General features: G+C 31.9%; 1 protein-coding gene across 1 annotated transcript; it reads left to right on the top strand.

Annotated features, from left to right (window-relative positions):
- The first annotated feature begins 15,972 nt into the window (after positions 1-15,972).
- LOC120080011 (multiprotein-bridging factor 1c) lies at positions 15,973-16,718 on the top strand. The gene has a single exon (XM_039034533.1). It carries the CDS (start codon positions 16,047-16,049, stop codon positions 16,482-16,484), a length of 438 nt encoding a protein of 145 aa, XP_038890461.1. The 5' UTR covers positions 15,973-16,046; the 3' UTR covers positions 16,485-16,718.

Here is a 16,718-nt window from a genome sequence, read left to right as displayed (position 1 = left end):
TATTTTTCATAAAAAAAAGAAATAAATAAATATAATATATATAATTATTCTATAACCCATGATACAATATATTTATATTATTATTAAATAATTATATTATATAACTATAAAATAAAATATTATCATATTATATAAATATAAAATAAATATAAGAAATTTCCAACCAATTCCCAACAAATAAAATTTTGGTTATTTACTGTTTAAGACTGATTACTTCAAAGCGATGACCTAGGTAACTTGACCTTAATCCCGAGTTAACTATGAACTCCTGTTTATTTGGGATTATCCTTAGATTTGTGTGGGCGAGGGTTGACTCAACAACGCCACTCAATAAGCCCCCCATTTCAGTGGTAAGCTCGGGTAGATAGCTGGGGACATAGAGTGCAAGATGGAAAACACTCCTACTTGCTTTTAGAGATAGTAGAGAGGTTGTTCCCTTAAGTGCTGACTTTAGATCTTGAACAAGGGACCCCACCCTCTCATTGGCCCGAGAGTGACTCAGTTTAGTAATTGGATCACAAACCAATTGTTTATTAGAGGATCATTGGACTTAAGAACAAGATGTAATCTCGGGGGTAAAACAGTTTTTGACCCAATCGTTATTACAAACAACCTGTAAAGGGTTGACTTATTGATTATGGTCATATCGAATTAATATAATTATATCTATAGTGAGGGGAGTGCGATTACTGGGTTTTAGTGGAGTGGCCCGGTAGTTAACAAATGTTGGTTAATTCAAGTTAAAGAGTTTAGTCAGTTAATTTCGAATCGTTGGAGCCCATGATCTATAGGTCCATTAGGTCCCCTACTAGGTCATAAATGGATTCAACCTTAGAATAGTGTGATGAGAAAATTTGAAACGTTCAAATTCAAATTGAGGGAACCAATAATTATATACGATATAATTACACGTTTAATTGATGAATTAAACGAAATTAGAGAATTGAATAATATTTAAATTTGATTTAAATATTAATTACATGAATAAGAATTCATGATAATGGAATTGGATTTTTATTAATTTAATATTAGATATTAAATTATCTTAATTAATTAAATTTAAAATTAATTATTTTTATTAATTTTATTTTGAATTAGAAATTTAAATTATGCGAAAATAGAATTTTATAAATTTTCATTTTATTTTAATTTAATTTTCTGAAAATTAAGATTAAAGGAAATTGAATTTTAAAATATTTTTTTGAATTTCAAATTAAAATTGGAAAATTCCAAATTTTGTGGGTTTTCCCACTTTCAAACTCACCATTCCACCAAAATCCACTGAAATCTCCAAGGAGTTGTCATCTTCATGTGAATTTGGACGGCATGAAACTAGTGACTAAAAGCTCAGTCAAATGAGCAGAAATTGATGTCATGCATGGTGGGTTTGGCTGAGGTTTTGTTGAAGAAAGTGTTCTTCAACTTTCAGTTTAAAAACCAGTCTTCTTTTAAAAAATATTCCTTAAATTCAACTCATTTTGAATCCCACTATTCAATCTAAGGTCCAAGAGAATAGTATGGAAGATCAAGTGTTGGTCTACTATACTTTTGGGGTCAAGAATCAAGTTGAATCCGAAGTTGAAGAGGAGGTCTTCAAAGGTATATCTTCAAACCCTATTTTCTATTATGAACATGCTTGCTTAAATGCTAAAATTAATGAATTAGAGTGCTTAATGATTCTGTTTGCTTCCGCTAATTGCATGCTAACTCCAACACATTAGAGAAGCATTAGTATTTAAGGAGTCAGAGGTAATCCAAGAGTAAAACGATAATTTGACCCAGTTAGTGTTACAAACACTCGTGAATGACTAACTTGTTGTTATTGGCCTATATCCGTGGACACAGAAATATATATGCAGTGAAAATAGTGCAGTTGTGGGTCTTTAGTGGAGTGTACCACAGTTAAACGAATATTGATTAATTTGGTTAATGAGTTTAACCAATTAATCTCATATCATTAAAGCGTTTGATCTGCAGGTCTACCAAGTCCCTTGTTAACTCACTCAAGGATATTAAAGAGGAATGATTTAAATTTTTCAAATCCATTTGAGAAAATGATCCATATATAATTGATTATGGATATGATCTATAATTTAAATTAAGTTGAAAATAAATATTTGAAGGATAATTAAATAATTAATTCAAGTGAATTAGATTCACAAAAAAAAAAATTTATTAATAGAGAGGTGTTACACATAGACATGCGATGGTTATAGTAATTAAATAGATACGTTAAATTGGATTTAATGTATAAAAGGTTATTTATTTAATTGGGAAAGACTTGGAGAAGGGCTAACCCTTCTCCATATAAAGTCTTCCTTATGGCCCATTTAGGGCAATATCTCATTTGATAATTTTTACCTTAGTCACTCAAGAAATCCTCCCTACTCTCTCCAAAGAATTATCTCCTCTTCACTAGAGATGTCCATTTAACTCGTGGGGACCCACCCAGAACGGGGCGGGGAATCCCTGAATACACGGGGAATGGGGGAAGGAGTGGGGATTTTTTTTCCTCATTTACATTTTGGGGCCGGGGACGAGAAATATATTCCCTACTCTCTCTGTCGGCTCTCCCACTCGTCCGGTCGTCCTTCCTCGCCCACTTGTCCGGTCGTCCCTACTCGCCCACCGGCCCATCATCTCGACTCGTTCCTACTCGCCCACCGGCCCATCATCTCGACTCGTTCCTACTCGCCCACTGACCCATCGTTACTTGACAGTCACTCAGAGTCACTCGCCCGCCGGCTCAGTCACTCGAATCCCTCTTCGCCGGCTCTCCCTCACAGTCACTCGGCCACCGATATGCTGTCCAATTTGCCAACTCTCCCCCAAGGTATATTCGAGACTCCAAAATCTGAATATTACTTTCAGATCTGCTTTGTTGAAAGATAAAATGAGTTATAGTTATTTTATTTATTTGATTTTTGGTATTTCTGAATGATTATAAATCTGAATGTATGTACGATTTTTGATATGTTTGATTTGGTATTTCTGAATGGTTAGAAATCTGATCTGTTATAAATTCAAATTTGATTTTTTTGTATGTCTGAAATTTTGGTATGTTTGATATTTGAATGTTACTATTTGACTATTTGTAGGTGAAATTTGAAAATGACTCTATTGAATAATGATGAGTTAGAACAAGGTGGTTCAACTCCAACATCCATGAACATGAGCGAATCAACCCCAATAAACAGTATTGGTGGTAGACACGTAGGTCCACATCGTTCTCAAATTCATAAAAATTTATTGGAAGCTTTGATGTGTACTCAAGATTGGTTATGGGTGGAAGGTATGAATCGTTTAATTTATTTAATAAGCTTTTATTATTTATAATTTGATATATAATTTTCCTTTTACATGTCTTAAATAGATAAGCATACTCCTATAGATGCTAAAGTTTTGGAAAATGTTCTTGAGGGTCGAGATCCAGATGATGTAAGTTATAAGTTCGTGTATTATTATTATTATTAATAATTTAATATTAATTTATATTAATATGTACACTATTTGTGTGTGTTTTTTTAGGAATCATCCCTTGCAAAATTGGATGAAATTCGTTGATGGTGGCTTAGTTTGGTGATGTTAATGGAGTGTTGTTGCTTGTTGTGTCTTAAACAAAGATGTTTGTTGTCATGTTGTAACTTTTTTTCAAATTAGTTGATGAATTATGAATGAATATTATTTAAGTTTAAGTTGAATTTTAATGAGATGGATGTTTTTATTATTTAAGTTTATGTTGAATTTTAATGAGAATAATTGATGGATTATGAATGAATGTTTTTAATAGAAAAATTGATGATATTCTATTGAAAATTGCACTAAAAAATGTTTTGTTTCAATTAAAATTGAATTGAAAAGGTCCATATTTGATTTAAGAAAAATTAAAAAGACAAAGGAGGGGAATTTTTTCTCACGGAGAACCCTATCCCCAGCGGGAAAATTCGAGGGATGGGGAATAGTATAAGGAGGCGGGGACGGGGACGGGGATGGCTTCCCCGTCTTCACCCCGCCTCGTGGACATCTCTACTCTTCACCCTCTTCCAATAATTGGATACTACCTATCTTTCTATTAGAATCCTAGAGAATAACAAGGTTATTCTCGTGGTCGTGTTCAATATTGTTTGAGGAGACGTTCATGTTCGAGATTGTGTTGGTCGAAAAAGCGAAAAGATCGTTTTAGGAGCTCAAGAATCTTCAAAGGTAAGAATGGTTATTCCTTCTTATTTCGCTTCTTCTCAAGCATGCTTTTCACATGTTTATCTTCTATTTAGAAGATTGTTTTTGTTTCTTTAAAAATGGAATTTCGAGATGCAATACTTCACACGCTTCCTTTCGAGATTCGATTCCAATAATTGGTATCAGAGCCAATTTCTTACATCTTCGTTCTTAATATTTTTTAAACAAAAAATGAGCTTAGAGGTGGGGTTTCTGTTCTGCATTTTGAATGTTTGAGCATCGGTTAACAATATTGGATGTTTACGATTTTTGGCACATAGAACTTGTGTTTTAATTTGATTAAAATGTAAGGGCTTGTTGTATTTTGGACATCTAATTTTTTTTCTTCGAGTCTGTAAGTCCATGTCAGTCATGAGCAAGTTTGCCTGAAAAGATTAGTGCAAAACAGAGCAAGTTCGGAGTAAAAATCACTAAAAAGGGGCATTCTGCCTAGTAGAGTCGCAACGCTACAATGTGAGGCAGAAGGCAGGCGTTGTGTTTGTTCGAGGTTGTTGTACTACGTGTAGCGCTGCAAAACAACATATCTTTTAAACACACGTGTAGTAATATCATTTTGTTGGTTGGTGTGTTGGTTGTAGCCTTTACCTAGACTTTGGGGTTGTGGTTTTGAATCCTCTAATGTATTTTTTTTGTATTTTTATTTTATTTTAATTAATTAGATTAATATAAATTAGTTATATTAATTTAATTAATTTTAGAATGCCAAAATTCGGTCCAATTAATTGCTAATTAATTTAATTATGCATGAAACGTATGAATTGAATTAGTTGAATGGTGCATAATGTATACCATTTAGATTAAAATCCCACTTTATGATAAAAATGTTAATGCATCATGTCTAAATATAAATGTCATGTTTTTGGATGCATGATTAAATTAGCATGTTCATGCATCTTAATATAAATGTTATATTATTTAGATGTATGGTACATGAAGCATGTTCATGCATCATACAATGTTATAATTGTTATAATGTAGGATGACATGATGGTTGATGATGCTTAATGATTGTTAAATATAGGAGTTATATTTTACAATGAAAAAGGAATTTGCATTAATCATTCATATGTTCCCAGTTCTGACGAATCTCTAAAATGGTAGATTTATTGAGTTAGCGATTTGGCCACCCTCATCCATGTAAATCAAAGAACTGTCTTCATAGATATGAGTTCACAACTTACTTAGGATTCAAGTCATATCACCTATGGTCATCCTAGTGAATGTAAGTCTCTATTATTAACGACATTATATAATGAGACTATTCATTTCGTGCTCCAGTCTTGTACAAACCCTTTTATATAGAATACCCCCGCTCACATGTCTCTACATGAATGATCATGATCAAATCATTTGTAGCACTTTACAACAATTTTAATATCTACAAAGCGGGTCATATTCATAGTGTCACTAGGATAAGGTACTCAACCTTATCCATCTACTATAGACCATTTAGATCACTTAAACATGATCCACCTATATGTCTCTACACACATGTTTAAGCTACAAAAGATAACCTCATATGTTATTTTATTGGTTTTGTGGGTTAATGCTACTAAATGTCAAATAAAATACCTTAGATTTTATTAAATAAATAAATTGTTTGTACTTATAATTATAAACTACAATACCCACAAGATTTAGGGCATCAACCCCAACAATCTCTAGCTTGTCCTAAAGCTAGTGTTGTATACATCATAAAGGTTATACTAATACAAAAGTGAATGATTGGATCTCGCAGCAGAAGCGTTCTCATGTGAGATCGCCTTGCATCCCGCAATTCTATTTTTACAATAAACAAAGTCATTGTACTAAACATAATTTATAAACACGTAAAATACCATGCTATAGGGGAGAGGGTTAGAACGATTCTTACATTTGTAGATTCCCCAAGTTCCACGAACAATCCTCTCCAAAGTTTCAACAAACGAATCTCTAAATGGTCTTGATCACGAATAACTCCTTGAGCGATCTCGAACTCTACCACGAGAATTACCTCGTTATTCTCTGGGATTCCAATAGAGGGATAGGTGGTATCCAACTATTGAGAGAGGGAGAGAAGAATAAGGTTTTGGAGAGTAAAGAGGATTTATGGTTTAGAGAAAATTCTGCACAATAACACTAAGGAGTTGGGTATTGTCAGAGTTTCTCTACAATGAGAATTGAGTATTCTGTGCTTCTGTATTTCCAAAGGGTCATTAAATAATTGAGAGAATTTGTTTTTATAATATTAAATTAAAGTGTATATATAAGTTAATAAAAATTAGTTTTATTTAATTACATAAAATAGGTTGTTAATTAAAGTATACATTAATTAAATGGAAATTAATTTTATTTAATTATATGTGTTTTTAATTACATAAACCTTTCATTTTCTTCAAATAATTTATAAACCTTCCTTTTTCTTCAATAATTTCTCTCATTATTATTTGGAAGATGAAAATAAATGTTCTTTCATCTTCAACTTACACTATTATACATACTCCAAAATGTGTTGGAGTTGTAAGGTGTTGAAACTATTGAAGTTGTTGAAGATTTTGGAACAGTGTTTTCTCTCAAAACAAAATCATTCCCTCTTCAAATTATTCAAAGAAGTCCACAAACTCTCTACGGTTCTCTACCACGCGAATACCGAGGTCTCCTCGCAGTGGTGTTTGTTGTTTTTGAACACTTATTGCTGTGTTTTTTATTGTTCGTGTTTGAAGTTTTTGGAGAGGAAATCGTGAAGAGACTAGTCTTTAAGGGTACGTTTTCCAAATCTTTTCTTCTTCTTAATTTCTATAAATATATGTATGCTTAATTGATCATGTGTATTATGTTCCCATCACATATATTATTTGTGCGTTATGTAAAATTAAAATTAGGACGTGATTTTTTGCAATGAGTATTTACATATCCTTTCAGTTGATACACGTCCCTCTCCTACTTACTATAAACACTCTCTCTATTCACCTTGTTATTGACCTATGCAAACACTATCCATAAGGGACACAAGTGTTCGTTGCTATCGTGAGATGTTCTAGAAGTGTATTGTATAGAATAAATAGGAGAAATAAGTTCTAAGTATAAGTGATGCGTTTATGCTTTGATACGTCTAAGTAATGGTAACGCATTGGGGCATTAGTAATATGCACAGAACGCACACAACTCCTTCTAATGACGTTCAAGTTTTCCTAAACCAGACCCAAGTATAAATCTAATGTAGGTTCCTAGCAAGTCCAGGGGATCTCAGGAATTCAGTTAACCAAACGTAGACCTTGCATTGTATCTACTGTAGGGGTTTTCCTAAATGAATATGAGAAATGTATTATTTACACTAACTTGGTGTGCCTGTGCAAGAAGATACAAAAGAGTTGAGTGGTGAATGATGGGTCATGCGAAAATGGAATTTAAGGTAGGTGGACGCATCGGTCTAAGATGAATGTACACAACTAAGATGTGATATGGATGAGATGGAATAGTTTGCTTATCTTTTTGTTTATGCGTTAGACCTTATTCAATACTTCTCAATGCGAATAACATACAAAGCCTATCTCTAGGATGTATGCGTCTAACACAGAATCAGGAAACACCAGTAACTCTATCACTAGCTGTACTAGGCGTTCTACTTGATGTAGCTTAGTTATTCTTTCGAACAATCTAAGTTAAAGATGCTTTTACCAAGTTATCAAGTTGGCTTGAGCGTTAGAATGAAGTTGTGCATAAAGTATTAATGCGTTCAACATAAACAAGAGATAAACAATAGTAAGTATGATGGATCAAACATATGAATTTTATAAAGAACAATGAGTCTTTACAAAAACAATATTCAATCGAATGGAGTGAAAGCGATAAATAAGAAGGAATTTGAGTCAAGCCAAAGAATACAATCTCTTGTAGTTCTTTGGCTCAATCTCGTTGTGTACAATCATTTGTAGGCAGTGGACGGAGTACCTTTCTCAAGAGTGGTTTCCTCCGTTCCCCGACCGACGGTGTTGGTGATTCTCAACCATTTTGATCGTCTCAACACCACGACACAGCTTCTATAGAACTAAGACTATAACTACAATGTACAGAGAGTAAGGATCTTGATGATTTTTCAAACTTTTAACTCTGGAGGAACTTCATCTATTTATAGGTGTTGGTCACGTCCACTTGGTGAATGAGCAGCATTAAAGTTCATGCCCTGGTCAGCATTAAACGTCCATGCCCTGGTTGGCTGCCTGACTCTTGGAAGCTTTTCAGACGCTGCCTGCTGCAGGTGCCCATACTTGCAAGTAGTGATGTGACACAATCAGCCTGGAGCAATAATTCTTCTCTGCGTTGAACTCCCTCCGACGCATGGTTATGCGTTAGAGCCTTTCCTGCGACACTTGTCTAATGCGTTAATGTTAATTATTACATTGAAATCCTGCAATACAGTGCATTAGTGCCGCGATATTCAGTAATAAAATTTCTTTTGCATGAGTTTGCTGATGTTTGAATAAACCCTGCGTTTCTACTAAAAATGAGGAGAGTTTATCATTAAAAACCTTAGTTGTTCTAACTTAAGAGCAAAAAATAACTTGTATTTCTACAAGTTATCAACAAGCAAAGGTGCCTTGAGGCCAAGCATAGATCTCACAGTGTAAACTTTAGGGAGAAATGTGAAAGGAAAGTGAAGTATCATATACATCATTTTCCTCCCACTGAGTGTTTTAAACCTAGGGTTCATTTACTTAGAGAAAACTGGCTAACATTTTTGCTAAGTGATTGTTAAATTTGTCCAATATAACTTTTATATTGGATAGTTTAACAACAATGATTATTGTTTATTAAACACTTTAATAAACATTAATCATTCCTTGCATGCTTATAACATATTTATCTAATTTATGTTCTAGGTCAGTTCCCAGGTAGGGGGTGTTCCATTTCCGTCAGCTTAAATACCTCAACCTAGACAAAATATTCCTTAGACAAAGGTCCCTTATAGATAACTATGTTATAAATTTAATCTTTTATTTAATCCAATTTAATCATATTAAAAGAGAATTAAAATTTTAAATCTATTTATAATCTCATTAGAAATATTATTAACATAGGTCTATGTGAAATCAATTTTAAATCATTTAAATTTTATTTAACCTATGTTTACATGCAATTATTGTTTATAGATTTTAATTTTAATTTCACAAACTTATAACACTTATAAAGTTTAATGAAATAATTAAAATATATATATGCATCTAATAACATACTTTAAAAATAAATAAAAAAAATATTTTTTTTTCTAAAGTGGTATCATGTTTCATGTATCTCCATTTTTATTACAGCACACATAATAATTATATAATAAAGTAATGAAAATAAAACAACATTCATTTATCCATCCAGACTATATATTTATAACACTTATAGTATAAAATGATACATAAACATGTTATAAATGCATGCTATCATATAATATAACGACTATATTGAATATGATGCATGAGTATACTTAATAAATAAACCATACATCACATGTATAATAAAATTATAAAAGCAACATTGAACCGAAATTGGCATCCAAAACGTTAATTAAATTAATATAACACTTATATTAATTTAATTAATGAAAAATAAATAAAATAACTAATTATTACAAATTAATAATTAATAAATACATAAAATAGCAAAATTGTCTTCAGGTAAGCTAAATCCACGATTTGAAACTGTAACTTGACGAGCGCTACCATGTTCTGGAGCGTTGCAACGCTAGCTTTTGTCTTGCCGTAGCGTACCCCTACACTGCAATTGGAGCATAGCGAAGCTGGGCTTTCTGCATTACAACGTAGAGCAAGCGTCGCGACACTCCAACCTTATGCTCTAGGACATAATGCTTTATCTGCTTCGTCGGTTCATCCATTATTACTCCATTCTTACTCCAAATTTCTCCAAATTAAAGTTGGAATCTCACCGCAAACAACAAGAACTAAACACATACTTAATTGCAATAATCAAATGCCCAAAAATACACCGGATCCTTACAAACCAATTGAACTAAAGCAGAAAATTCTATTCCGATTTCGGAACATCCAAGTGCAACCCATCAACATCCAAAATGAAGATTATACACCCATCAAAAATTCTAAATTGATATTTGAAAAAAAAAATTAGAGGCATGACCATTGATACCAATTGAAGGGTTTGAAATACCCCAAAGTGGAAGCAATTGAATGTGTGTGTCTCGTTTATCAATTTTTGGGTTAATGCAACTAAATGTCAAATAAAATATAATTTATTTTATTAGATAAATAATGAGTTTGTATAAATACAATTACAAATTACAAGCCCGCGAGATTTAAGGTATCGACCCCAACAAATATGTATAATGTAATGTATTATAAATCACATAATATTACAAAAATAATAACTATATAAAATTTTTAACATAAGTAATCTTCAGAAATAAATTAATAATAGTTTATTGTCAACCAAATAGCAGTAGGTAACTACAACTAGTTTTATGATTTATAAATATATAATATCAAACACATTTTCAATAATTGTTTATATTAAAATCTAAGTTGAATATGAAATACAACCATGCTTTCATTTCATTAAATCCATTGTTTTAAAACTTATGTTTTTAATTTCTCTACCGAATAGGCCGTTGTTTATCGAATTAAGGAAAAGTATACAAAATGACCTAAAAAGTAAAAACATTTCTATAACTGGCCTATTTTTAAAAACTTGTTTGTTATTGACTGTTTTGGCCATGAAGTACCACTTTTACCCTCAATATTAAATGTGCTATTCATTTGTGTTACCTACGTCTCATTTTTGCTTTCTCTTCCAATGACAACAAAATGAAAATTTACAATCATTTAAAACTAAAAGTTCTTTAACATTTTGCTTACTTTATAAGCATGGAAAAATCATATGAAAACGAGTGGTCATTTAGTTAAAACGGAGTTGTATCGGCAAAGATATGATAAAAAACAAAATCATCGTTTGCATAGAAAAAATGTGGGATCGTTAATAGTAGTAGACGCGATGATTAGGGTTGGCAACGGGCGGAGCGGGGCCGGGGATGCACTCCCCATCCATGTCCCTGTGGGGATTTATAATCCCTGTCCATGCCCCATTCCCCGTTTTGGGGAGTCGAAGATCGAGTCCCCACGGAAAAAAAAATTTCCTGTTCATATTTTTTCTTTTTAATTATTTATTTATTTAAAATCAATTAAATTTTGATATTTATATTCAAATTTTAAATAATTAATATAACAAAGTAGTAGTATTATTATTTTATTCATTTAAATTAATAATTAAAAACATTTTAAATTTAATAAAAAGTTTAAGATAATTAAAAAAGTAAAAGGTTAAAAGAATAAAATAGCTACTGTTATATTTGTATGTATGTATGTATGTATGTACGTATATAATCCCCATCCCCTCCCCGTCCTTGGTCGGGGATCTGTTTTTTATCTCCGATTTGACCCCCACCCTCGGTCAAATCGGGGATCAGGGCGGGGACCCGATCCCACAGAGATTTTTGCCAATCCTAGTGATGGCTTATGTCAGCAGAAGTGATGATGTAAGTGATCATTGACATTAGCTATGCGATCACTTGGTTTTCGTTTTGCAATTTTGTTTTGGTCATATCTTCGTTAATACAACTCCGTTTTTGTTAAATGACTACTCGTTTTCATACATTTTTTCGTTTTCTTTTCAACCATGCATGTAAATTGAATAAAAAAAAATAAAAAAATCTTTGACTTTATTACTCCAAAAGTAAAATTTATCTAAGTTTAAATATTATAGTGTCATTTATATTCATTATTGTTTAGCATTTTGCTAAATTTGCAAGCATAATCAGAAAGAACACGAAAAAACGTATGAAAACGAGTGGTCATTTAGCTAAAACATAATTGTATAGACAAAGATATGACAAAAAAATTATTGTGCATGTAGAAAAGGTGGGTGATCGCTGACGTCATGGTGGACGATCGTTGATGTCATGGTGAGTGATCGCTTACATCATGGAGCGCGATCGCTTTGCAATTTTGTTTGTGTTATATCTTCATCGATACAACTCCATTTTAGCTAAATGACCACTCATTTTCTTACGTTTTTTCGTGGTTTTTTTTTATTATGCTTATAAAATGAGCAAAATGATAAAGAAATAATGAATATAAATGGAATTATAACATTTAAACTTAGATAAATTTTACTTTTGGAGTAATAAAGTAAAAGATTATTTAAGTTTTTATTCCGTTTATATGCATGGTTGAAAATAACACGAAAAAACGTATGAAAATTAATAGTCATTTAGCAAAAATGAAGTTGTATCGACAAAGATATGACCAAAACAAAATTGCAAAGTGAAAACTAAGCGATCGCATATGCTGATGTCAGTGATCACATTTTTTTCTGCACAAACGGTAGTTCTGTTTTTGTCATATATTTGTCGATGCAACTCTCTTGTAGCTAAATGACCATACATTTTTTATGTTATTTCTGATTATGCTTCTAAGTTGAGCAAAATGCTAATAATTAATAAATATAAATGGCACTATAACATTTAAACTTAGATAAAATTTACTTTTGGAGTAATAAAGTCAAAGATTATTTAAGTTTTTATTCAGTTTACATGCATGGTTAGAAAGAACACGAAAAAAAAACCGTATAAAAAGAAGTGGTCATTTAGCAAAACGGAGTTGTATTGACGAAGATATGACCAAAATACAATTGCAAAATGAAAACTGGGCGATCGTGTACACTGATGTCAGCGATCGCACACTTTTTCTACGCAAACGATAATTTCGTTTTTGTCATATCTTTTTCGATACAACTCTGTTTTAACTAAATGGCCACTTGTTTTCATATGATTTTTTGCGTTCTTTCCAACCATGCTTATAAAGTAAGCAAAATGTTAAAATATCTTTAGTTTTTAATGACTTTAAATTTCCGTTTCGTTGTTGTTAAGGGAAAAGACAAAGAGACGTAGGTAATACAAGTGAAGAGGTCATTTAATATCGAAGGTAAAAATGATATTTCACATGCCAAAATGCTGCATAACAAACAAGTTTTTAGAGAGTGTCAAACCTAGAAAAGTTTTTGCTTTTTTGGTCATTTTGTACAATTTTTCCTGATTTAAATGTATTTTTATTTTTATTTTTTTGTTTTTGTTTTTATAAAGATATTCATCGATGTCGATATTTTCATTGGCATTTTGGACCTTGCTTTCACCATGAATTATTTGTTTTTCTTTTCTTTTCTTTTTTTTTTTAATGTGAGTTGTTAACATATAATTTCACGAAAGAAACCCAAATGAACATATAGTTTAATTAGCACAAACGTGTTCTATCGACTTTTAGATATGAGATTCGATTTTCCACCTCGTATATTGAAATAAAAAATCTAATATCTATACTATATTTTCTAAATAAAAATTAATTCATATAAGTAAACTTTATTTTATTAGTTTGTGTAGAAGTGTTACACTCTCTCTGGTGTTTGGTTGTTTTGTGTTTTCTCTTCTATTAAAACTTCGATCTATGGAGAATCGATGATTGAAATCTTTTAGTTGCTGAATCTTCTACGTCTTAAATATTTTGAATTACATGCCAAAATTAACAGAGTTCAACTAGTATAGTATTTATACATACTCTTTTAAGTTATAACGTTGTGATTTTGATTACTTATAATTGAGTCGATCTAGTAAAATGTGACATTTTCTTTCTAGAGTTTTCAAGGACTTTGTATTTGCGTACATTGTTCGTTTATTTGAATGGATGATAAGTTAATTTGTAATTGATCACAATTTAATCAATATATAATTTTGTGATCGATTCAATTAATGACACGACAATTTGTGATTAGATGAAAGTTCTGGTTCGACAATATTAAATTACAAACTTTATCTATATAATTTAGGTCAAACATATATCTGTTGGTTGGTTATAGTTGTATACTTTATTTCATATGAGTTTATTACAGTTTTAAAAATTTTCGTTTGGTATTAATAGTTGACATATGTTTACAAACCAAAGACGTTGTTACTTAAGTGATACATTCTTCTACAATGTGGCAAAACATTTAATTAAAAAAAAAATGGATGCACGTTTTTTAGGGTAGAAACGTGACTTGTAAGGTTTAACGGAAATTACATAACAATCCTCATATGTTCGGGATTCATTTTCAAGTATTTAATTTAAAAAATAAATTAGACTGTTTGACAACCATTCAAATATCTTTTCAAATGTATCTTATTCAATTTTTATTTTAAAAATATTTAGATAAAAAAGATCTTTTTTCAAAATACATTTTTTCACACGTCAATCCAAATAGGCCCTAGTCTCAAACTATTAACAACTAAATTAAAAATTCCAAGATCAAAGTTACCGAATTGAAAGTACACTCTAAATCATAAAAAGCTAAAGTGAAAATATCAAACTCTACCATATAACCTTGGCAAGTTGTGTGATTTTGCTTACATTGATTTTCATTTGGAAGTCATACATTGAATTGAACTTTGACAAGTATTGCGATATTAGTCTAAAACTCTAGTCTTAACATAATTTTGTTTTAACAAGTGTTATAATGTCTACTTTAATAGATTTTCAATATTTGATAATTAATTGTCGACAAAACACAACATGTATATGTTTAACGACTAGTTGGATATATCTTGAAATTATAAATTATCAAATATTGAAAATCTATTAAAATAGACGTTATAACACTTGTCAAAACAAAATTATGTTAAGATTAGAGTTTTATAAATTTTCATTCAGTCGGCTATCATATATTAATCGAGTTTCATTTCATGTTAAAAGCATGATATATATTGAAATTAACCATTTTACAAGTACCGTACTTAGCAAATATATATAGAGCTCATCCTAACTGCACTAAAAAGATATATATAAGAGTCCCTCGAGACAAATGAGGTTAGGCCGCTTAATTGGAAATGTATAAAAGGGATGCAACTCAACGATTGTTAAATAATATTGTATGGTGTTTCAAAAAGATTTCCTATTATTTAAGAAGTTTATTAGAAGATAATTTTAGACCATTGAATCATATACTTTGTTCGGTCATTAAATATTTCACCTTGATCAAAGACAATTTGAATTCGTTGGGTCATTCACATTTATCAAGGTACATATGAAGTCATTGTGCTTGATGGTCAAATTTTCTGGACTGAACTTATGATTACCAAACCATCCTAAAATCTCGAACAAGCGAGTAAAGTATGAGATAAAATAATGAGAGTTTATTCTTATAAGAAAGTTTAATATTCTCTTATAAGAAACACGGTTAGTAGATCCTATTTTATATAGTGAAATTATTTTATCATTGTCAATGATTTTTTATCTTAATTTATTTAGAGATTTTCCAAGTAAGATTATTGTGTATTTTTTTCATTCTTCTTATGCAATATTATCCTCAATTTATTTTACAATTTTACAACAAAGATTGTGGACTCATACAAATATTTTTATTTATATCTATTTATTAAAAATCAAAATCAAAATAAATTTGACAAGTCAAAAATCTAAAAATGTAATTTTACCTTAAAAAAAAAAATCCTTGCCACGCATGCATCTCAATTCCACATTTGACCCCCCCCAAAAAAAAGACCCCAACGAATAGATACGAACAAACGTGCCACGTCATCATCTTCGAATAGATATCTCAAGAACGTTCGAGAAACAATCGGGCAGTCCAAAGCGGGCAAGAACTTTCCAGAGAACCAATCCTTTATATCTCTATATAATCCATCTTCCCAAGTTACGTTCCGGCCAATTCATCCAATTCGATTCTTCTCTCTAATTTCCCCTGCTTAAAAATTCTCAACAACAATGCCGAGCCGATTCCCCGGAGCCATAGCTCAAGATTGGGAGCCCGTGGTTCTCCACAAGGCGAAGCCGAAGGCTCAGGCCCTTCGCGATCCGAAGGCCGTTAACCAAGCGATTCGATCCGGCGCAGCGGTGCAGACGGTGAAGAAATTCGACGCCGGTTCGAACAAGAAAGCCGCCGCGGCGCCAGTGAACGCGAGGAAGCTAGACGAGTTGACCGAGCCGGCGGCGCTGGACCGCGTAGCGGCGGAGGTGAGACTGGCGATTCAGAAGGCTCGACTGGAGAAGAAGATGAGCCAGGCGGAATTGGCGAAACAGATAAACGAGAGGACTCAGGTTGTTCAAGAGTATGAGAACGGGAAGGCGGTTCCGAATCAGGCGGTTTTGGCGAAGATGGAGAAGGTCTTGGGCGTGAAGCTTCGAGGCAGATCGGGGAAGTGAGATTTGATATCGAAACCGTTTAACAAACTCGCGTTTTGGTGGATTTTGGCAGTTGTTTTGTTTGGCGTGTGTGAATATTGTGGGATTTGGGATTCAGATGAAGAAATGAAGGGCGGTTGAGTTGTAAAAAGTGTATGGATCTTTACGTATTTAAGAAATAGTTGAAAAAGGCATGGTTTTCAACCTTTAATATTAATATTGTTGTTATGGTTAATATTGTTGTTATGGTTGATA

This window comes from Benincasa hispida, chromosome 6, assembly GCF_009727055.1.
Source record: "Benincasa hispida cultivar B227 chromosome 6, ASM972705v1, whole genome shotgun sequence".
Taxonomy (NCBI): Eukaryota; Viridiplantae; Streptophyta; class Magnoliopsida; order Cucurbitales; family Cucurbitaceae; genus Benincasa; species Benincasa hispida.
This window is presented reverse-complemented; position numbering and strand designations above follow the sequence as displayed.